Genomic DNA, 23,861 nt, shown 5'->3' on the forward strand with positions numbered 1-23,861 from the left:
AAATGTAGGGTTTTTGCAGTTCACCTTTTTTCTTAGAATGCACTCAAAATAAGATAAACTGTATTCAAAAGTCACTTGAAATAATTATTTTCTCTTTGGGATTAAATTAGTAGTCTGATACACAGGCTAGGTTGTTTGAATTTGTTTGCATTGTTAGAATTTATTGTTTTCTTTCCCTTAAATTTTATTTATTTTGTATATTTACATGATTCAGAAGTAAAAACTGTGGTAAAAGATATAGCGGAGAGGTATTGCTTCCATTTTTTCCATTTCTCCCATTCCCCTGTAGGTGTAGTCATATATAATTCATTGTCCAAGCAGGATACTTTTGAGAAGGAAATGGATTACTTAAAATAATTATAATTCATAATTTTTGAAATACTTAAGTATTGACTGAAGCCTAATTTTATCTTATCAGAGGACAATAGTCACACACTAAAGCAATTCTTTAAAAGCTTTTAAGAATATCTAAAAATCTTTATATATTAAAAATAACATATATACATGTGTAATAAAGCAAGTTTAAAAATAAAAGATTCTGTCCTGGACAAAATGATTTTCATTGGTGGGCTTACATTGTTACCAATTATTATTATTTTTTGTTTACCATTTGGCATCTTTTACCACAAAAGTAATGAAGTGTGTGTGTGTGTGTGTGTGTGTGTGTGTGTGTGTGTGTTTATTCTTTTCTTCCTTTCTAATGAGATAAAAACATCTTGCTTGCTATTTCACTTATTAAGTATACTTAAAATTATTCCATAACAGTCTACAGAGATCTTCTTCATTCTTTTTTATAACCACATAGCACCTTATTGGGTAGATGACCATGGCTTATTCAACAAATTCCCTGTTGATTGGATATTTGAAATTCTTCCGTGTCTTGCTGTTATATACAATGTTGTCACAAATAACCTTGTGGATATGCTCTTTGGTATTTATAGAGGCATGATTGTAGTGTAGTTTCCTAGAAATGAGATTTCTGGATTGGAGGGAAAACACATATGTAATTTTGTTAGGTACTGTCAAATGCACTGTCATAGGAGATCTAATGGTTTGTACTCCCACTAGCAATCATATGAGAATCGCTGCTTCTTTTGTCAACTAAGTTGTTATCAACTAAGTTGCTAAGTTCTTTTGTCAACTAAGTTGTTAAGTTGTTTGTACTCCCACTAGCAATCATATGAGAATCGCTGCTTCTTTTGTCAACTAAGTTGTTATTTGGAATTTTTGCCAATCAAATAATAGGAAAGAGTATCTTAGTAGAATTTTACTTCTCTTATAAGTGATGTTAAGCGCTTTTTCATATGTTTGAGGGCCTTTTGTCTTTCTTTTTGGGTGCAGTCTGTTCATGTCTTCTGTCCACTGTTCTCTTGGGCCTTTGGTATTTTTCTTCCAGATTTCTAGAGGCTCTTTCTATGTTAAAGTATTAGATCTTTGTGCCTGTGAACTAAGTTGCAAGTATATTTTTACAGTTTGTTATTCATATTTTGAAAAACGTAAATATATACATGTATATGGTTTTATTGCTCATATTATATATATACACATACATACGTATGTACATATGTTACTGCTTATGGATTTTGGGTTATATTTACAGAAGCTTTCTCCTCTCTTATGTTTTAAGGAATTAATCATGTTTTCCTCTTTTTTTTTTCTTTTTTACATCCAGCTCTCAGATCCATTTGGAATTCATTCTAGTGTACAGTGTGAGGTACTGATCTAATTTTTTCTTTTTCCATGTGACTATCCAGTTGTCTCAATACTATTTTAAAATTTATTTTTTTTCTCACTGATTTGAGATGTCACTTTATCATACACCAAATTCAATGTATATATTTGGGTCTTTTTCTCAACTTTTTTTTTTTGTACTTTAAGTAAATGTGCAAATATCATACTGTTTTAATTATGGATAATAATAGTCTCCAAAGGTCAGAAGAGATTATGGTTTTCCCAAGGTCAATTTATTGAAAAAAAAATTAGAGCCAGGATTTGATCCATGGCAACCCTATGTTTGTATGATTTAAATAAGCTTCTAAGCAGCATCGTTATCTCAGTTAAATAAGTTATCTGATATAGTTATCTTACCGATAATAAGTGGTGGTGTTTGGTAGTTGTAAACTACAAAAATTAGGGGTGCAGAGTAGTTTTTGTAGCACAAAATGATTATCTTGTTAAAAGTCTTCTGACCCCTTTCCTAATATATGGATTATCCTATAGTCTAATTCCAAAAGCTCTTGAGGAACCCTTTACTTCCAGAAGTAGGATTTTATATGCATACATACTATTAGAGTATATATGGCAAACTTTGAGCTGATCTGAGCCGTAATGGACATGGGGGGTAGGGGGAGAGAGTCTCTATTATTGTCTCTTATGACCCACATTCTAATGTCCATGTAATGAGAACCCCTATGATGAATGCATTATTTTATAAATATGAAAAAAAACCACTAGAAAATAGATATGAGGCAAATAAATTCTGTTTCCCTAGTGCTGCGCAGTTTAAAACAAAAACAAAAGCCCACTGGCAGAAGCCATCTGGTCCTGGCAACCTTCCCGGTTAAACACTTTTAATTGCTTCTATGATCTTGGTGGGTTGATGTGCCATGGTTTACAGGGATTTGGGAGAACTGACCTTTATGAAGTAATCACAGTTCGTTGTACAAAAGAACTCGGAGTTACCAAAGCAGGCAGCATATCCTGCTGTGGGGCTGTGGTAATAAAAATGGATCGATGTGTGATGGTGCCCTATTTGGAATAACTTCACTACAATATTCTAGATATAAGGCCATGCCAACAGACAACAACATTCCACCTGGAATGTTCTGTGAGTTTTGGCAGTGATCATAAATCTAGTAGGGTCTGTAAGTGAGATTTGTTTATTGTTAGTCACTCTTATGACATCAAGTCCCTTTTCTGTACATCATCTTGAATTTTTTATTGAAATATAGTTGATGTACAATATTATGTTAGATTCAGGTGTACTACATAGTGATTTGACATTTGCATACGTTATGAAATGATCATCATGCTAAGTCTAGTAATCATCTGTCCCCATACAAAGTTATTAAAATATTATTGACCATATTCCTTATGCTGTATATTATATCCCCATGGTTTATTTATTTTATAACTGGAGAATTATACCTCTTAATCCCCTTCACCTATTTCCCCCAACATTCTACCCCCTCCTCTATGGCAACAACTTGTTTGTTCTCTGTATCTATGAGTCTGTTTTCCTTTTTCCATTTTAATTTTGTTTATTTTTGTGTGTTTGTTTTGCTTTTTAGTTTCCACATATAAGTGAGATTTTATGGTATTTGTCTTTCTCTGTCTGACTTATATCACTTAGCATAATATCCTCTAGATTCATCCATGTTGTTGCAAATGGCAAAGTTTTATTTTTAATGGCTGAGTAATATTCCATTTTGTGTGTGTGTGTGTGTGTGTGTGTGTGTGTGTGTGTGTGTGTGTGTGTGTGTACGTGTGTGTGTGTATCTCACGTCTTATCCATTTATCTATTTTGGTAGAAGACATTTTCTGATATAGCATTGATTGGTATTTATTTTCCCCTGTAATCCATATCTATTTTTAATTTCATTCAGAATAAGTTTAGCTCAAGCTCTTGAATTATCACCTCTTTCTCTTGTACCCTTCCTCCTCCTCTTCAAACTTCTCTGAAATTTCTGAAGAGAATGGGACATACCTTGACCCCTTGTTCCTGAGCTATCCTTATTCAGAGCAACTGTGTTCTCAGAGGATGCATCCAATGAGGAATGCTGTAATAATGTGATTCTGTCCAAGGAACAGAGACTGTGTGGTAATAGAGAAAAGAAAATTGCACTGGGAAGTAGAGAGCAAAGTCTGTGACCTGTTTTGGCTCCTGGGTGTGACCTTGGACAAGACCTGAACCTCTCTGAGACCTAGATCTTTCATCTCTAAGGCAAGTGGGCTGGCTCAGAGATCTCTGGTCTTTTTCCTCTTCTGACATTCTATCTCTTTGAAGGTTTGTAACCAATAAAAGTAAATTGGGACATTATATAACAAATGCCTACCCCCATTTATGCATCTGACAGTTCCCAGAGTTAGCCCTTATGTTGCTGGGATTTGGTACAATATTCTTTCTTCGTAGCAAAAACGATCAGGTGTGTGATTTTTATGGGTGGGGCTGCTGAACTCTTTGTAGATTCTGTGACTGTTCCTACAAAGATAGGGGCCAGTTGTTAAACAGGACAATACAGTAACAGTTCTGCTCAGCTGAAGTCAAAGTAAAGACACTTTTTTGAAATTTTGCATTTCGAATCCCTAGTGGGTGATGATGTAGTCATTTCCACTTTAGCATTAAAGAAAAGAAAAAGTAAAAAGTATTACATAATTAAGCCATTTGTAATTCTTATTTCTGTGGAACCAAACTGACATCCCTCTAAATACAAATACATATTTTGCCCTAAGTGTAGAAAAATGATTAATCATGACTTTATAGCTTGTGCAAGAAGGATGACTGTATTCGCTCATTAACATTGGGTCATTTCTCAGTTGTTGGACAAGTAGTACATTGGAGAGGCTGAGTAATATGTTTCTGCTTTCTAGAAAATTAGATTTATATGTATGTCAAAAAACACAGCTGTCATTATACCTGTCAATTAATTTCAGCTCTTGCATATATTTATTTGCACTATTAAATAATCATGGGCAAAAAGTTTTAAAAAATATTATTTTATAGTTATTAAAGAGAGTATCTGAGGAAAACAGGGATCTAGGACCTCTTGCAATCCCTTCCAGGAAGGCTGGAAGTGGTTTAATCTGTGGTTGGAGTCCCTGACTGCTTGGGAGTCATTTTGATAAGTGGGAGCTTCACCTCTTTGATGGGTAAGAAGTCTGTAAGAAAGTGCTGATATTATTAATTGGAGATCATAGAATTTTAGAGTTAATAAAGAGCTGTGGGATCATTCAGCTCAGTCTGTTTACTTCACTGGTGAAGAAACTGAGGCATAAAGAAGTTAAAACTCTGTTCAACATTGGTGACTATTAGTAGCAGAATCAGGCCAAGGAACTGGATCTGCTGACTGTCTTTCTGGTATCTTTCTATCATCTGCACTGACTTCTCTAGGGCTACAGAGGCTCATTCATTCATCTACCGAAGCATTTACTGAATGGCTATTATGTGGCAAGCATTGTGCCAGGTACTAGTAACCCAACAATAAATAAATGTGGTTGCTTCTCTACCAGAACTCACTGTTTCACGTATCAGAGAAAAGTTATAAACTGGTACCTTTCTCTACTCCAAAAAGAATATTTCAGGATGGATAGATTCAATAGAATTCTGGTAAAGCCCTGTCAATTAACTTTTAACCTTAGGTTCTTTACTCCTTAAATAACTTTTAAATTCTTATCCAAGACTTATTCTTTTATCAAGGCTTCAATGAAGTCATGACAGTATTGAGCCCATTATACTTGATCAATTTCTTTATCATTTTTGGACTGTTGACTATTTATGATTGATTGGCAGGCCAATAAACTTTTCCCATTTATGGCCATTTTTTAAAAGAAGTATCTAAAAGCATAACTCAGATTTAAAAATTTTAGAAGCACTTATTCTTCACATAATACTCTTGCAGTTAATATAGTAATGAGACATACATGTGAGAAAGGCATAGAAGAGAGACTGCCCTGGAGTTGAGGTCTAGATCCTTTACTTGCTACATGTATGACATTGGGCAATTTATTTTAAATTCTGAATCTCCATTTTCTCAAGCCTAAAATGGAAATAATAATACCTACCTTGAAATGCTTTCAGGATGCTAAAGTGAATGCATGTATAGTCCAGAGTATAGGGCCTGAAAGAGAATGTGCTCAACAAGTAATAATTATAACTCCTAGCCTTTGAGGAGTTAAAGTCAATATTGCTATAATTTTGCTATTTTTCATATTACTGGCAATGGAGTTTTAGTGAATTGAGAGAGTTTGCAACCTTGCAGAATTAGAGCTTAAAGAAATTTCCAGGGGTTAGCCTATCTATTTCTCTGCTGTTAGGTCAAACTGATTGCAAAATACTACACATATGTGGAAGCTACTTCTTGAAAATTTTTCCATTGAGTCTCTTATAGGGTAGTACAATAAAATAATTTCTTCATTTATAACATACATGGATTTGGGCAAATTGCTTTCCTTGATCAGCTTTACATTCTTCATGTATATCAAAGTTCTGGCCTTTACAAGGCCAGAACCTCACCTGTCTTATTCCTCACAGTACCATCAGCACTAGAAGTGGCTGGTACATAATACATACTCAATAAAACTTCTTGAATAAATGAGTAAATAAATGAATTACGCTATTGTAAAACTTAAATGTTATGTATATTTGATAAATAACAGGCCCAAACTCATTTGTTAATGTTTGTTGTAAATAACATTAAGAAGGTCTACTTCATGGATGTATTTATTAAGTGAATATAATGACATTTTCCCTAATAGAAAAACTAAAGTACAGGGCATCCCCAGGGGAACTAATTTGAGAGCTATATGATACCTAAGTTAATTCTGTATATTGTATAAATATTAAGTTTTTGTTCTTGGAATGCTTATCTAGTACATCCTCCAAGTATAATTTGTCATTTGTTAATTTATTTGTTCACTTTATAAATTTAATATTATCTGGATGTCAAAACAGACAAGCATAAAAATAATACTGTGACCTATTCTCATTAATAAGTAAGAATGAATAGATTCTAAATAAAATACATCCAGCAAAAATTAATATCAATTGAAGAATCATCTATGAAGGATAAGTGAGAATGAATCCCTGGAAGGCAAATATGGTTTAATTAGAAATCTATTATCATAAATCATAACATCTAAAATTAAATAAACAAAAAAGTATCATTCTAATATATGTTAAAGGCATTTGATAAAATTCAACACTCATCCTGACAAAAGCTCTTAGAAAACTAAAAATAAAAGGCTACATATTTAACTTTGTAAATAACAACTATCCCAGACTTACAATCTTTTTCATACTTAATGTTGAAAGACTAAAAGAATCCCCATTAAAGTTGGGGGAAAAGAAAGATAATTGTTGTTAGTGTTATGCTTTAGCATTATTTGAAATTTCTGAGCACTGAAATATAACATGAAACAGAATGAGACATATCCAATAGAATATTAATTCCTTTTGTTCCCCCAAAACTCGAGATGCGCCTAATATAAGACAGGTATTAAAAAAAATCAGTTGCTTCCCTAATTACTCCAATAAAGAAAAAATATAGTCTTAAATATTCCATTTACAATAGCAGCAAAAAGTACAACATACCTAGGAATAACTCTAGTACTATCTATGCAGGATATAGATGAAGAAAACCATACAATTTTACTGATTGATGTCAAAGGGTATTTGAATAAATGATGTTAACCCATATTCCTGCATATGAAATGTGAAATTGAAAAAAAAATTAAAAATTTTCAATATTTAATACAATTCATCCTAGACCAAATAATAAAGTATTTAAACCTAACAGAAGGATTCTATGTTTGCTTAGACTAATAAATGGATGGTAAGAATAATGTTAGTTGTCAAAGGGTAGAATAATGAATGCACTATTTGTTCTACTGCACATATGCATTAATAGCATACATTAATAAGCATTACAAAGCTGTAACAATTTAAAAATGGTGCAATGCTGACACAAGAACTTGCAGGCCAATTCAATAGAATGGCTAACTGTGAAATAGAGCTTAGTGTAAACAATAATGTCATATAGGATGAAGGAATGAATACAAATCAAAGAAAGAACAGATAGAGTATTCAAAACTTGGTGTTCAGAAAGCTGATAATTTCCTAAGAAACAAAGTTAGAGCCATTGTATATTGGTATAAAGAGTAGTTAAGAGAACAGGCTCTAGGGGCTGACAGAGTTCAAACACCAGCTACAACACTTACTTAGTCATGTAACCTTGGATAAGCAAATCGATCTCTCTGAACTTTAGTTTCCTCATATATAAAAAGGGACAGTAATAGCTATTGCCGATAACTATTAATATAAGTAATAGTTATAAGGAGGTTATGGGAATTAACTAGGCGATAATTCATATAGATAATTTAGTATACTGTTTGCAAATACTCTTCACTCAATAAACATGATCAGTTATTTCTATCAGACACCAAGGTGATTACATATATATTAATAGACTAATGTAAAAATAAAACCATGAAAAATCCATATTTAACTGGTCTTAGTTTTGAGAAAGATTTTCTAATCATAAATACAATAGAAGAATTCACCAAGAAAAAAATAGATGTGACTACATAAGAATTTTAAAATACTACGTTTAAAATATAAAAAGCTGCAAAGCCGCAAATAAAACAGTTATATGTAAACTGTAAAGAGCTCTTACAAATCAATATAAAAATCAGCAACATCCTGGACAATTAACAAATATTAAGATAAATTCAAATAAGTTTTTTAACATTCTAAATCAATATTTAAAAAAACATAAATAAAAATATGAATGTGCATCAAATTAGAAAAAGAATATGGCAGTGCTCCAGTTGCCAAGAGTGTGGGAAGATGATCACTCCATGATTCTGCTGGACAGGATTTATATCATGTAACATTTTGGAAGGCAATTTGGCAACACTTTATAGAGTCTCAAAATGCTTTCACCATTTTAGTCTTATTCTAGGAATTCATCCTAGGGAAATAATCAGAAAAGCAAATAAACATTTTTGTATACTTATTTTATCATAGCATTGTTTATAATAGTGGGCACATCCATGAAATGGAATAGCATGCAGCCAAAAGAAATCATGTATTTGAAGCATATTGAATGGTGGTCCAATTTCTCACTATAATGGCTAAAACATTATGCAAATTATAATCAGTAATCACACCAGTAGCTACATTTATCACTACATCTGCATCTAAATGTGCACCTATATACAGAAGGAAATATACCAATTTTCTAGGTAGATACCAGAATTACAGGTAAATTTTACTTTTATTTTATGTTGTGTATTTTTAGGTTTTCTACAATAATTAGCAGCACTTTTACCATCTGAAAAAATAAGACAAATAGTTGAAATATAGATGGCATTCTGTTTGTCTCTATTTTTTTGGAAGGTAATACTTCACATGTGATGTGACAACTTGTTTGTGAGATTTTGTTGTATTTCATCAATTTTGCATGAATTTAATTTTAAATTTAACCTTTGGAAAATTAATATTAGACTTTCTTTTTAGTTTGTTTGTAAAACTTGAGAGTGAAGAACAAAACTGAGGTTATGAAATTGCTCTCAGAAACAGCTGGAAACATCATTCAGTGTTGTATTCTGTTTAATGTTCAGTGCCCTTTCACAGGGAACTAAGAGAAATATGAGTCTTGGCATATGTTATTTTTTGCATGAAAGCTTACCAAAATCCCTGGTGTATTTCAATTGCAGGAGTGATAGGCAATAGCATTTTTTTGTCTCTACCATACAGTTTGGCATTTGATTACAGTTTAGTGCTTCATAATATACTGTCTTTGGAATTTCTCCATCTTATGAACTCTCAAAGTATTTTATCTTTTTATTCAATTTTAGCACATTTTATTCCATTTATAAAGTTTTTATTTATTGAGCAAGTTTTATCTTGTAGTAAGTCCTACTTCTTCTACCAGACTGTAAACTCCTTGAAGTCGGGAACTATATCTTATTCACTTCTATACCTCCTGGACCTCACCCAGAATATCTTGCACACGAAGGTAGTAATTTGTTACATGAATAAATAGAATAAATGAGAAATAACTATTTAATATATTGTCTTCTAATTGTTTCAGATTCTATTTTTTCTCTGCCGAGATTGGAAGTTTCAGGAAAGCAAAGCCTAGGATGTCACATACTATTTTTGCACCTAATACCTGCTAATAAACTCAGAAGTATTGCCCACTTAAATTGTTTAACCTTTTGTCTTGCAAAGTAAGTTTAGATGAAATTATCTGAACATGGCTTATTACCACAACTAGTAGTTAACCTTAAACAATGAACAAGGATTTATTTAAAGATTTTGCGTTTGTTTTTAGCCTAATTTATGATAACAAGTGGTTGTTACTTAAAACCACATCATTTCCACTTACCACTTCCAAATATTTGATAAGTACCTATAATGGACCAGGCATCATTCAAGCTAGTAAATAAAACAAGGTAAAATTCCCTGCCTTCATAGAACTTGCATTCTAATGAGGATGGTGGGAGAGGATATAAATAAGAGAAAATGATGTTAAGTGCTGATAAATTTAGTTTTGAAAAATAAAAAGGGAACAACCAAAAAAAAAGCTTCATTGGAAAAGTGTCATTTTAGCAAAGACTTGAAGGAGGCGAGGGAGTGATCCTATGGCTATCTCAGAATGAGAATTCCAGGCGGAAGCTAGAGCAAGTCATGAGACCTGAGGAGGGTGTGCTCTTGGTATATTTAAAGCACAAGGACCAGAAAAACAGTGACCCATTAGAAGATCTATACCGAAAGGTATAGAAGATCTATACCTGACTTTGCAAAGTTGTGATGAGGTATAAACTGCATGTAAAGCACTTAGCACAAAGTCTTGTACATATCAAATAATTGATAAGTATTATTTATCATCATTATGTGAATTACATGAGCTAGACTCTTAGAACATTGCTAGAAAAAAGCACCATACACTGATGCCTTTTTAGGGTGAAAACATGTCTGGGTCAAGCCTACTTGATTCTAATACATTATTTCCTTGCATAACTAACTACTTGCTATGTATTCTTTATTTCTGGTGGATAACTACTTATTCATGTTTCTAAATAAAATTATTTAAAATGTGTCCATGGAGCTTCCGTGAATGAGCTGAGGGAGTTTGAATTTGTCCTATCCAAATGCCCAGAGATATCTGGCATGGGATTGCTCAGCAGGCTTTTCATGCAAAGTTACAGTGTTGAGGTAAAGGCCCTGCTGCTCAGAACCCAGTGTTCCATACTCCCTTGGTGATGGTTATGGTCGCTCTCATAGACATTAGGTCTTACAGACATCCTCAATGTGAGCCAAGTTCCCTTAATGGATGTGCTGGAAAGAGCTCAGCGTTACTGAGTCAAGAATGTAATTTGAGCTGTGCCAACTGGAAACAAATTGATCATTTTGGCCCACATACCTGAATCTGAAGAAGCCCTTCCCCATCAGGGAAGACTTTCCAACATGATGCAGTTAAATTCCCAAATGTTCCTGGATGTGGAGTCCTAATTTAGATTCGCTGTTAAGCCCTTGAACATATTTTCAAATATGCCCTTTTAAATGCTCAATGGAAAATGGAATGAGGTTCTAGTATGTACTGTTGCATGCATGATCCTTAGTGACATTTTCTTTTTATTCCTTCCAAATTGGGAAAACAATTGCAAATAATTTCCTTGCCTTTGGACAAAGAAAGGGAGCACAAAGTATTCCCAAGATCTCTTGGAGTAGTTCGTCTGTCAAAGATTGCTGAGATTACTAGTTTATAGACTTTGGAAACTTTGTTTCCTAAGCAACAGCGAAAAATAGAGTCAAAATCAATTTCTGAAGTCAAAATTAAGTACCATGGTTAAGTCTGTTTCTATACCAAAACCAAACTAGATAAAATGGAAAAGAAAAACAGATTAATTGGGTTTTCTTAAATTCTTTATTGATCCACTTGTAATGCAGGCCAGACAGAAACATATAGCCAAAATACTTTCACTGTTCCTAAAATGTTAAATGGTGTCAGAAATGGACAGGTGTGAAATTTCATTAGGAAAATTGCTGTAGGTGAGAGGGAAGAGAAGAACAGAAGTTAGATAGAGATAGAATTAAAAAAAAATAGAAGTTTTGGCTAAATTGTCCTAGTTTCTGCTTCTTTTCTTCATTATTTCATACTTCTTTTTTATGAAGTCATTTTGTCTGTTTTAAACCCCTCCCATTTTAAGAAAACCAAATACATTCAAGATTTAGATGACAAGCATCCTTTTATGTCTTGTTTTAACAACTTTATTGAGGTATAATGACATATGATAAACCACATGTTTAAAGTGTATAATTTGATAGATTTTGACATATGTCTCCATCTGTAGATCCATCACCATAATCAAGATAGTGAACACGTCTACCATCCCCTAAAGTTTGCTTGTGTTTTTTCATAAACCTTCCCTCCTCTCACCCTGTCCAGTACCAGTCAACAACTGATATGCTCTGTGTCACTAAAGATTTGTTTACATCTTCTAGCATTTTATATAAATGGAACCATGATGGAATCATATGGTATGTGCTCTTTTAGTCTGGCTTATTTCACTTAGCCTGATTATTCTGGGATTTGTCCATGCTTTTGCTCATACCAATAGCATTCCTTTTTATTGCTGAGTAGTATTTCATTGTATGAATATAATACAGTTTGTTTATTCATCTGTTGATGGACATTTGTGGTTTTTTTCCCAGTTTTTGGCTATTACAAATAAAACTGTTGTGAACTCTATACACTATCTTTAAATGAACATATGTTTTCATTTATGTTGGGTAAATGCCTAGGAGTAGAATTGCTGGGACATGTTGTAGATACACGTTTAACTTTTTAAGAAACTGCCAAACTTTTCCAGAGTGGTTATACTATTTTCCATCCCCAAAGTGATTATTCCATTCTACATTTGCACACTTATCTCTCTCACTGGCTGGACATTTTCCTGAGTTCAGTTGGCTGTAAGAACATATCTATTTCCTCTATCTTCACCATGAGGATAGCTCCCAAATTTATGCCTCTAGTTATCGTCTTCCTCTGGATCTTCAGCTCTGCAATTCCAACTGCTAATTAGCTAATCATCTACTTTACTAGTACTTTTATGAGACTATGAAGATGGGGCACTGGATCCATGCCCTAGCTCAGTTCCCCTGAATTCTCTTTCCTTTGGCAGAACCCAGGGTAGAACTGCTTCCTGGCATGATTTCTCCCTATCATGAATAAAACCTCTCTTTAACTCTTTTCAACTCCTGTGAGACAGAATGGAACTTTCACAAAGACTTCACTGAATACTTCACCAAAGACATCAAGGGATATGAACACAGAGAATAAGAAGAGGGTTTTCTGATCCCTCACACAGCTAACATGCTCATAGGAGCTGAAGTCCCTGCCCCAGGGAAAGAGGACTGGTACCAAAGGACAGGCACCCTGCCCCCATCTGTAGTCAGGAGAGGGGATTCTGAGGCAGACCTTGGCTGGATTCACACACTGCCACTGTTAGTTGAGTGACCTCCAGCAAGTTCCTTAACTTCTCTGAGTCTACTTATGTGTAGACTGGAGCCACCTCATAGAATTCTTTTAAGATTGAATAAAATAAGTAATTGTTTGACTCATATTAAATACTTGATGTTAAATTTGATAAACATTTTAACCATATAAAATCCAATACAAGCCTTAGATATCTGTATGTACCTTGACTCCAATGATCTTTTGACCCCTACCTTATCTTATATTCATTGATCTTATCTTTTTTCTGGTTATCACCTCTCTCCTAGCTTTACTACTTTTCCTACCCATTTTAAATCTGGTAGAAATTCATTCTAATCACTTCTGTTGCATAAATTCACCACTTTCTTGTTTTACTTTCACTTTGTCCCTTGTTTTCACAGAATTCACCATTCAGTAAGGAAACTATATATTAAATAGACCACTGTAAATGTTTCAGTGCTCAAGGACTTGGTTTTGAGCTTTTCCACTAACTCAGCTAGTGATCATGGCTTTGTATACCAGCTATATGCCAGTATCTTCTTTGAAATGCTAGACCTGTATATCCAGCAGTTCCCTTGATGTCTCCATGTCTAAAAATGTCTCAAAATTAACATGTCCAGAACCAAACTTCTTATTTTTCCTGAGAAACCTACTCTATCTACAAAATTCATTTCAGCTGGTGGTAAATGTAGCCTTCTAGTTGCTCATGTCAATAGGTCTGGAGTCATCCTTGCTCCTCTCTTTCTCTCATACCCACATCCACTATCTTAAAAATATGTTCAGAACCCAACCATTGTTTTTTATTTCCATGTGCATTAGTTTTGTCCAAGCTACCATTACCTTTAAACTTGATCATTGCAATACTTTCTTAATTACTATCTCTGCTTCCAGCCTTGACCCCCTACAGTCAAAATTTTCAAGACAGCAGCAAGAATGACCTTATTAAAACATTATTCATATCGTGTTACTACTCTGAAATTGCTCCCAACCTCATTCACAGCAAAAGCCAACGTGCCCACAATAGCTTATGAGGCTTACAAGTTCTACTTTCCACATTCTCCCTTCACTCACCTCTCTACCCTTCTGATCTTATTTTATACTGTCTTTCTTCTTACTCTGCTTCAGCTACTCTGACCTCCTTACTGTCATCAGACAAGCCAGCCATAGTATTTCGCATAGAATATTCATTTCCCATGTATCCTTCTAGCTTACTCTCATTTCCTTAAGATCTCTACTCAAGAGTGACTTTTTCAATGAGGTTTACCTCAATCAGCCTATCAAAAAATTTAACCACTCTAACACTTTTTATTCCATTTATCTGTTCTATTTTTTCTTTAGCTTGTATCAATATTTAATAGATGATATGTGTTGCTATTTATCTTTCTTATTATTTCCTCCCTACACTAAAATGTAAACATGAGGTAGGGATTGTTGTCTTGTTTAGTTCATTGTTATATTCCCATTCCTTAGAAATATGGTGGGTGCATAGTAACCCTCAAAAGTATTGAATAAATGAATGAATGGAGGCAGGGTTTTTTTTTTCATTACTTTGCTTACTTGACATATATACTCCTATCTTTTCCAGAGCCATCACAACTTGAACAGATCTAAAAATTAACACACCATTACCCCTTTCACTTTTTATATGGATGTAGAAATCCCCAAGGCACAGGTTAAACCTCCTAGAATACACTGAAATAGAAAATGTCAACATTTCCTTTAAAAAAAATCCTCTGCTTTAGAGGAGCTTACAAAGAACCCTCATGTGGACACTATTGACCATGAGGAATAATCAACAAATTATATTAAATCTCTAAGAAATATATATAGATAGATAGATAGATAGATAGATATCTATATATATATATATATAAAATCTCTAAGAAATTCATTAGTGAAAATTTCATAAGAGACTATAAAATAAGAATACTTAAAATTATAATGAGGGGCTTCCCTGGTGGTGCAGTGGTTAGGAATCCGCCTGCCAATGCAGGGGACACGGGTTCCAGCCCTGGTCCGGGAAGATCCCACATGCCGCGGAGCAACTAAGCCCGTGCGCCACAGCTACTGAGCCTGTGCTCTAGAGCCCGCGAGCCACAACTGCTGAAGCCCGTGCGCCTAGGGCCCGTGCTCTGCAACAAGAGAAGCCACCGCAATGAGAAGCCTGCACACTGCAACGAAGAGTAGCCCCCGCTCACCACGACTGCTGAAGCCCGTGCGCCTAGGGCCCGTGCTCTGCAACAAGAGAAGCCACCGCAATGAGAAGCCTGCACACTGCAACGAAGAGTAGCCCCCGCTCACCACGACTAGAGAAAGCCCGCTCACAGCAACAAAGACCCAGTGCAGCCAAAAATAAATAAATAAAATAAATAAATTTTAAAAAATTATAATGAGACAAGGGGAGAAATAGAAAGTAAAATGAAAGAAGGGGGTATGCTAAATGCTAAAGCAAATGCTTCCTTTGTCTTAGAGGTATCTGCAAGTTCCCTGGGCTCGAATCTCCAGTTACTTTTGACTTCAAGTGCTCAGCCTATAAAGCACCTGTCGCATTTTTACAGATTCTGTCTCCTTAGTTATTCCTTTTTTTATTCATGCATTTAGAAAAATTGTTTTAGAGCACTTATAATGCACCAGGCACTTTGTTAGACACAGGAGATACAATGGTGAAAACACAAGCATGTTCCCTACTTTCCTGGAATGTTCCACAAGGAAAGCAAGGAAAATATATATACTAAATAGATCATCGTCAATGTGACAAACATTGTGAAAAGTATTGTGTTAAGGGACTGAGTCAGGGATCCAAATCTCATCTACGGTGTCAAGAAAGAATGTTTCTTACATTGCTTCTTGCCTTTTTCCTACCATCATCACCCTAACTAAGACCCCCATTATCTCTTCTGCCTCTATCATTCTGCCGACTCTCCAACTCTGACCATATCTGTCATGATTAAGTGTTTATTGGCATTCTCTAATTACAGTATGGCTACAGCCTTTTCTTCCTTCTTTCCCACTATTCCTCAAACACATCTCATGTTTTCCAACCTTTTTACTTTTACTCATGCTGTTTCAAGCAATACATATACTTTTTGTCTTGATCTGTTTTCTCAGCGCCAACTCAAATTTCCTTTCTTATTGAAAGTCTGTCTTCTCTACTCCAGCACCTGGGCTAGTGAATATTATCTGAACTCACAGCACTTGCCCCTTCTTTATTTATTTTTATTTCATCATAAGCTATTGCATGATATTTTTTGTACTGTTACACTCTGTCTTAAAGACAGGAACATTGAAGACCAGACAAGTTTTGAAAATCAAGAATTAAGGGAGGAGCAAACCCGGATTAAGTTACTTAATGTCTTAGAAATATCACTTTCTAATATGTAAAAGGTAGATAATATTATCTGACTCAGAGATTTCTTGAGATGATCAAATGAGATGAGACTATTTCCTAAAGTGTGGTTTACTTAAGATGGTACATGGCAAACATTTAAAAAATACTTATACTTTAATTTTAATTTAAATTGGAAAAGAAAAATTGGAACTAGGATATAAACCATCAATTCTCTTTTCAAAGAGAATTGTGGTTTACTTAAGATGATACATGGCAAACATTTAAAAAATACTTATACTTTAATTTTAATTTAAATTAGAAAAGAAAAATTGGAACTAGAATATAAACCATCAATTCTCTTTTCAACTAGACTTTATAAATTATTTCTGGTTTTTATTTTACTTTTTAATCTTATTAATAAACATGTATTATTTATATGTTACTTATTACTTATGGAGATGTCTTACTTTTGTTTATTCTGGTGATGACAAGTTTATTTAAAATAAATTTATTTAAATAAAAAGTGAGTCAAATTAAATTTTAAAATAACCTAAACAACAATAGAGGTATTATGTGAACATGCAAAAATGGATGATTACTTATTACTTATGGAGATGAGTCTTACTTTTGTTTATTCTGGTGATGACAAGTTTATTTAAAATAAATTTATTTAAATAAAAAGTGAGTCAAATTAAGTTTTAAAATAACATTAACAACAATAGAGGTATTATGTGAACATGCAAAAATGGATGAGAGTAGATAAATACTGAGGTAAGGCATGTTAAATAGTTTTGTGGGCAAAATACTTTGTATACCTTAAAGATGAAATACATTAATTTCATGTAAAGATGCTTAAGGTAAAGTAGCTGACATAGCGGAGGCACCTAGCAAGTTGGTCTCCTTTGTATTCTTTAAGCCGGAGAGAGGTTACAATTAATATCAGGAATATTTTCAGTAACACTATCTGCAATTGACATTTGCACTGAGGATTTCAGCAGCTGCTGTTTCTGTTTTATGTAGGAGGCAGGATGGAAAAGGAATAGATTATATGTTTTCATTAGTGGGTCTCATTTTTAAGGAAATGAAAGAAGGAGTTATTTATTTATGAATATAGTTTTCTGTATTAAATTTTGCAAAAGATCACCTGTATCTATCTATGGAAGGGGTGGAATTACAAAGTGAAAAAATGGACAGCTGGTAGGCCACGAATCAACAAGTCTCATTGATTTATCTTTTGAAACGTTGGTTTTCAAAGCACTTTGAACCCTTCTAACAGTGACTTTGATTTATCTCTTAATGTATGAAGATGAGTATGAGGTAAAAATACAAAGAGAGGGTAATAATAAATGCTTAATGTGAGTCTATATAGTGCCTTCCTTGCTTCTCCCAGGAGTATGAAGGAGTTTAATTCAAGTGATATGCTCATTCATTTGTTTATTCATTCAGCAAATAACTATTAAATTATTCAGATATATTTATTGAGTGGCTGCCATGTGCAAAGGACTATGAGGATACAAAAATAAATAAAGGATTTTCTTGAATTGTTCACAGTCATTTAGGGGACAACACTTAAGTTCAAAGTAATCACAAATGAATGTCATAAGAGCCAAACCTGAGATGTGTACAAGTGCAATAGGAAATGTTAGTTTTAGTGCATTAGTACAAACTGGCCCTGTCTCAAGGGATCAGGAAAGGTTTCATAGAGAATTACTGAGCCAAGTCTCAAAAAATGTGTAAAGATTTGTCAAACGACAAAGACAAAAAGGAGCAGGAAGTGAGGTGAAGAGTTAGGACTGCAGGCAGAGGAAACAGCATGTACAATGATTCAATCACATAGAATGTGTGTGTCTGGGAAACAGAAAATACTTTGGTGAAGACCCAAAAGATGATATGGCAAGGGGATAACTTCATCAAAGATGGCCATTGGACTTAAAAGAACATTCTCTTATAGATCAATTCTTGGGTCTTATTGTTATGGACTAACAGATTATTTGTTTAGGGTGACTTTAGAAATTGATTATAGAGTCCAATACCCAGAGGTAAGACAACTGGTAAAAGTGAAATTAAAGTTAAAAGCAGTGACTCCAAATTTGCACCCCACTTCCATGGATGGGAGAAATCCTGCTGTTGAGATAGCTAGAATACTGGACTGTATAACTGAATCATAATTGATAAGAAAGTACCCATGCCGAAGGGCTCTAATTAGATGGGTGGTGTTTAAATGTCTCTATTTGTGGCAAGCTTTGGCAAAGCATGTAAATTTGAAGGGATTGAATGGAATTCTCTGTTACAAAATTACTCACTACCCGTCTTTTAGCATTGTATAGCTTTTTCAGGAAAGCTGTCTATGGTCTTGTTTATTGCATTGATTTTTGTACTCACAAGTTAAAGTTCTTGCATGTTCCATTTGATATCCATTCTTTCTTGGCTGCTGGCTTGATATTCTTGAACTTTGCTCCTCACCTATATCCACTCAGTTCTACATTCCTTTGGTAGTTATTGCCATATCAATCTGTATCCCCAGTTATAGCAAAATGTAATTGTAAGCATGTGGCAAATCACAACATGTGGATTCAGAACTACTATATAAATTCAGGATCCATTTGAGTTATTCTTTTTATGAGTAATCTGTAAAATGAAAAGAGGCTCTGAGAAGACTCTCAAAAAAAAAAAAGCTATTTAGAAAGCTTAAGAAAATATTCATTTGGCTCAGAAAAGAGACATTTGTGAAACTGAAAGTCTTTAAATTTATGAAAGATTTTTACAAGGGTTTGGAAACTGATTTGTTTTCTGCACTAATGGAATAAAAAAGAGGAAAGAACTTAAGAAGGTAGACTTCCTAACATTGGGGATGATTAAATACAGTCATAAAAAGAGTTTTAAAAAAAATTCTCTGCTTCGTAATACTAAGCACGTGTTCTCTGTCTAGACTATCGTTGTTTTTTTTTCTTTTTAATTTTCTTTTTTTTTGGCCTTCCCTGAAGATTAGAGGATGAATAAAAAATGAAAATAAACATTTTTATTGCACCCATACTGTGTGTCAGGTACTGCTCTAAACAGTTTACATGTATTATCTCATTTGATTTTTATTATCAACACAATGGCATAGTTTCCATTATTACCCACTTTATAGAATTGACATTACTTGTCCAAGGTCACAAATATGATGGCGGTAGTCTATCTCACATCTAACTTGAGGTAATTAATTATCATATGAGAGTGTCTTTTAAATAGCATTTTAATTAGGTGACTTCCTGGCAATCTCTTGCATGAAACATTTCACAATAAATCTTATACATACTATTGTCAGACATGCTTATTAAACACTAAAACCTCACATGTAGGCCAGTTAAATTCTCTAGGTTTTATTTGGGAGGAGGTGGAGGGAGTGTTATGTTAGAGGCAAGCCAGTTTGACTTATCTGAGTTTGTATAAAGTGATGGCTAGAGCAGTGATTTCTTGAGCTGACTATGGCATCCCAGGATATATGGGACTCAATAGGTGCCCTTGGAGTAAGAGTATGGGGTTTTGATCAGGACAAGAGAGTTGACCTTAGGATCACCAAAGGAATAAAAATGAAACTGAGAGCCCTGCGTAAAACTGAAAACTTAAAAGCATTCTCATTTAATGAGAGGGCTTCTAAAAACTTCATGCATTAGCCCAGGGAAGCAATAATGAAGAGTATTTCTATTATGAGTAGAAAAATGAAAAAAAAAAACAACTAAATTTAACACTTTTGTGTGAACAGAATAACACTAAGCCAAATATATTAAACATGGGACTGCTCCTGAACTAGTGAAATCTCTGGGCAACTAGCAGAAGAATATGCAAAATTATTCTGTAGCAACAATTGCACAATTAAAGGTCCCTGGGACTTGCACAGGAAGTACAATCTTACTAAAGAAGATCTTAGAATAAAAATGTACAGTGGCATGCAGAAGCTACCCACCATGAGTAGAATCAACAGGATTAGACTTCCAAGAATATTAGATGAAAAGAGTACCAGATAAGGACTACAAATTGAATATGTTTTAAATTAAAAACATCACAGAGGAAGGAATAAATATCATAATAAAAGAATAGAACATCATGATAAGAGACTGGGAGGATTTTAATATATAGAATGCCTAGAAATTTAAAAAATATATATATATATAATAATTCATTAAAAATAAACACTCTGTAGATAGGTAAGACAATAGATTAAAACTTAAGATAAAAAATAAGAATGAGGTCTGAGAATATAACCCTGAAAGAAGCACAAACCAGGGAGGAGAAGAATAATAGGAGGTATAAAAGCAATAGGATGGGTCACATGAAAAGGTCCAGGAAAAATGAAACAGGATATTAGGAGGAGAGAATAGAGAGAATGAAGGGGAAGACGTATTGGAAGAAATAATGACTGATGCTTGTTTATAACTAATCAGACTGAAGAAACATAATGAATTCCAAGCAGAATTTTAGAAAAATATTGTATTGCAACTGTAGCTCAAAAAGACAGGAAGTCTTCAAACAAATCATAGAAAAGAGACATATTCTTAAAATAGAGCAATTGGATCGACAGCAGACATCTTATCATAAAAATAGATACCAGAAGAGGTATGAGATAATATCTTCAAAGTGCTGAGGGAAAATCACTGTCAATCTAGAAATCTTTATTTACCTATGTTATCCTTCAAACTCTAAGGTGAATGTAGACAGTTCAGGAAAAATATAAAAAGAGTGAACATATTTAACCATCACAGACTTTTGCAGAAATAACTATTAAACTATATACATCAGTAAGAAGGAAAATTAGGAGGGTTAGGATGCTAAAAATAATGAGAAAATAAATTAATACATGTGGGAGTTATTTTGACTATTAATTGTAAAGTAATAAATAATGGTGATAATAATGACAGATTTGGTCTGGAATAGGACTACTACAACAAGACGGAACTAAAATACTATCAAGTAATAACATGGAATATTGGGTGTAGTATTAAAATCATCAATTGTACAACTTTATAAAACTTAATTTGAAAAATTAGATCATATGAAAAGGGTGATTAGCACTTCAAGTGTCAATATTTATTATAAAGCATAGTAATCAAGATAATGTGGTATTAGCACAGGTAAATAAAAATAGAACAATCAAAAAAGAACCCAGAAATAATTAAATGCACACTCATGTGATCTAGGCATATGACTTAGGATAAAGATAGACAACTGGCCATAAATATGGGGGGGGAATAGATTCCCATCGCACACCATAAAATTATTTTAAAAAATTTAAGAGGCAGAGAGAAGATGACGGAAGAGTAAGACACGGAGATCACCTTCCTTCCCACAAATACATTAGAAATACATCTACATGTGGAACAACTCCTACAGAACAACCACTGAACGCTGGCAGAAAATGTCAGACCTCCCAAAAGCCGTGTGGATGAAAGGCTCTTGGTGCTCCAGCCAGGCATCAGGGCTGTGCCGCTGAGGTGGGAGAGCCAACTTCAGGACACTGGTCCACAAGAGACCTCCCAGCTCCACGTAATACCAAACGGCGAAAATCTCTCAGAGATCTCCATCTCAACATCAAGACCCAGCTTCACTCAACGACCAGCAAGCTACAGTGCTGGACACCCTATGCCAAACAACTAGCAAGACAGGAACACAGCCCCATCCATTAGCAGAGAGGCTGCCTAAAATCATAATAAGGCCACAGACACCCCAAAATACACCACCAGACGTGGACGTGCCCACCAGAAAGACAAGATCCAGCCTCCTCCACCAGAACTCAGGCACTAGTTCCCTCCACCAGGAAGCCTACACAACCCACTGAACCAACCTTAGCCACTGGGGACAGATACCAAAAACAACGGGAACTACGAACCTGCAGCCTGTGAAAAGGAGACCCCAAACACAGTAAGATAAGCAAAATGAGATGACAGAAAAACACACAGCAGATGAAGGAGCAGGGTCAAAACACACCAGACCTAACAAATGAAGAGGAAATAGGTAGTCTACCTGAAAAAGAATTCAGAATAATGATAGTAAGGATGATCCAAAATCTTGGAAATAGAAGAGACAAAATGCAAGAAGCATTTAACAAGGACATAGAAGAACTAAAGAGGAACCAAGCAATGAGGAAAAACAAAATAAATGAAATTAAAAATACTCTAGATGGGATCAATAGCAGAATAACTGAGGCAGAAGAAAGGATAAGTGACCTGGAAGATAAAATGGTGGAAATAACTACTGCAGAGCAGGATAAAGAAAAAAGAATGAAAAGAACTGAGGACAGTCTCAGAGACCTCTGGGACAACATTAAACGCACCAACATTCGAATTATAGGGGTCCCAGAAGAAGAAGAGAAAAAGAAAGGGACTGAGAAAATATTTGAAGAGATAATAGTTGAAAACTTCCCTAATATGGGAAAGGAAATAGTTAATCAAGTCCTGGAAGCACAGAGAATCCCATACCGGATAAATCCAAGGAGAAACACACCAAGACACATATTAATCAAACTGTCAAAAATTAAATATAAGGAAAACATATTAAAAGCAGCAAGGGAAAAACAACAAATAACACACAAGGGAATCCCCATAAGGTTAACATCTGACCTTTCAGCAGAAACTCTGCAAGCCAGAAGGGAGTGGCAGGATATACTTAAAGTGATGAAGGAGAAAAACCTACAACCAAGATTACTCTACCCAGCAAGCATCTCATTCAGATTTGATGGAGAAATTAAAACCTTTACAGACAAGCAAAAGCTGAGAGAGTTCAGCACCACCAAACCAGCTTTACAACAAATGCTAAAGGAACTTCTCTAGGCAAGAAACACAAGAGAAGGAAAACACCTACAATAACAAACCCAAAACATTTAAGAAAATGGGAATAGGAACATACATATTGATAATTACCTTGAATGTAAATGGATTAAATGATCCCACCAAAAGACACAGACTGGCTGAATGGATACAAAAACAAGACCCATATATATGCTGTCTACAAGAGACCCACTTCAGACCTAGAGACACATACAGACTGAAAGTGAGGGGATGGAAAAAGATATTCCATGCAAAGGGAAATCAAAAGAAAGCTGGAGTAGCAATTCTCATATCAGACAAAATAGACTTTAAAATAAAGACTATTACAAGAGACAAAGAAGGACACTATATAATGATCAAGGGATCGCTCCAAGAGGAAGGTATAAAAATTGTAAATATTTATGCACCCAACATAGGAGCACCTCAATACATAAGGCAAATACTAACAGCCATAAAAGGAGAAATTGACAGCAACACAATCATAGTAGGGGACTTTAACACCCC

General features: G+C 34.4%; 1 protein-coding gene across 11 annotated transcripts in view; it reads left to right on the top strand.

Annotated features, from left to right (window-relative positions):
- Positions 1-23,861, top strand: part of DLG2 (discs large MAGUK scaffold protein 2) — a 2,039,030-nt gene that overhangs the window by 1,059,196 nt on the left and 955,973 nt on the right. For 8 of the 11 annotated variants that reach the window (XR_005020917.1, XM_036860586.1, XM_036860590.1 and 5 more), the window contains one exon: positions 1,673-1,714. The exons of the other annotated variants lie outside the window; for them this stretch is intronic. Coding sequence is in view for 7 of the 8 variants with exons in the window: in XM_036860586.1 (XP_036716481.1) it covers positions 1,673-1,714 (42 nt within the window). In the remaining variant the exon portion in view is untranslated. The remainder of the gene's footprint in view (positions 1-1,672; positions 1,715-23,861) is intronic. 11 annotated transcript variants of the gene reach the window in all.

This window comes from Balaenoptera musculus, chromosome 8 (genome assembly GCF_009873245.2).
Source record: "Balaenoptera musculus isolate JJ_BM4_2016_0621 chromosome 8, mBalMus1.pri.v3, whole genome shotgun sequence".
Classification (NCBI taxonomy): domain Eukaryota; kingdom Metazoa; phylum Chordata; class Mammalia; order Artiodactyla; family Balaenopteridae; genus Balaenoptera; species Balaenoptera musculus.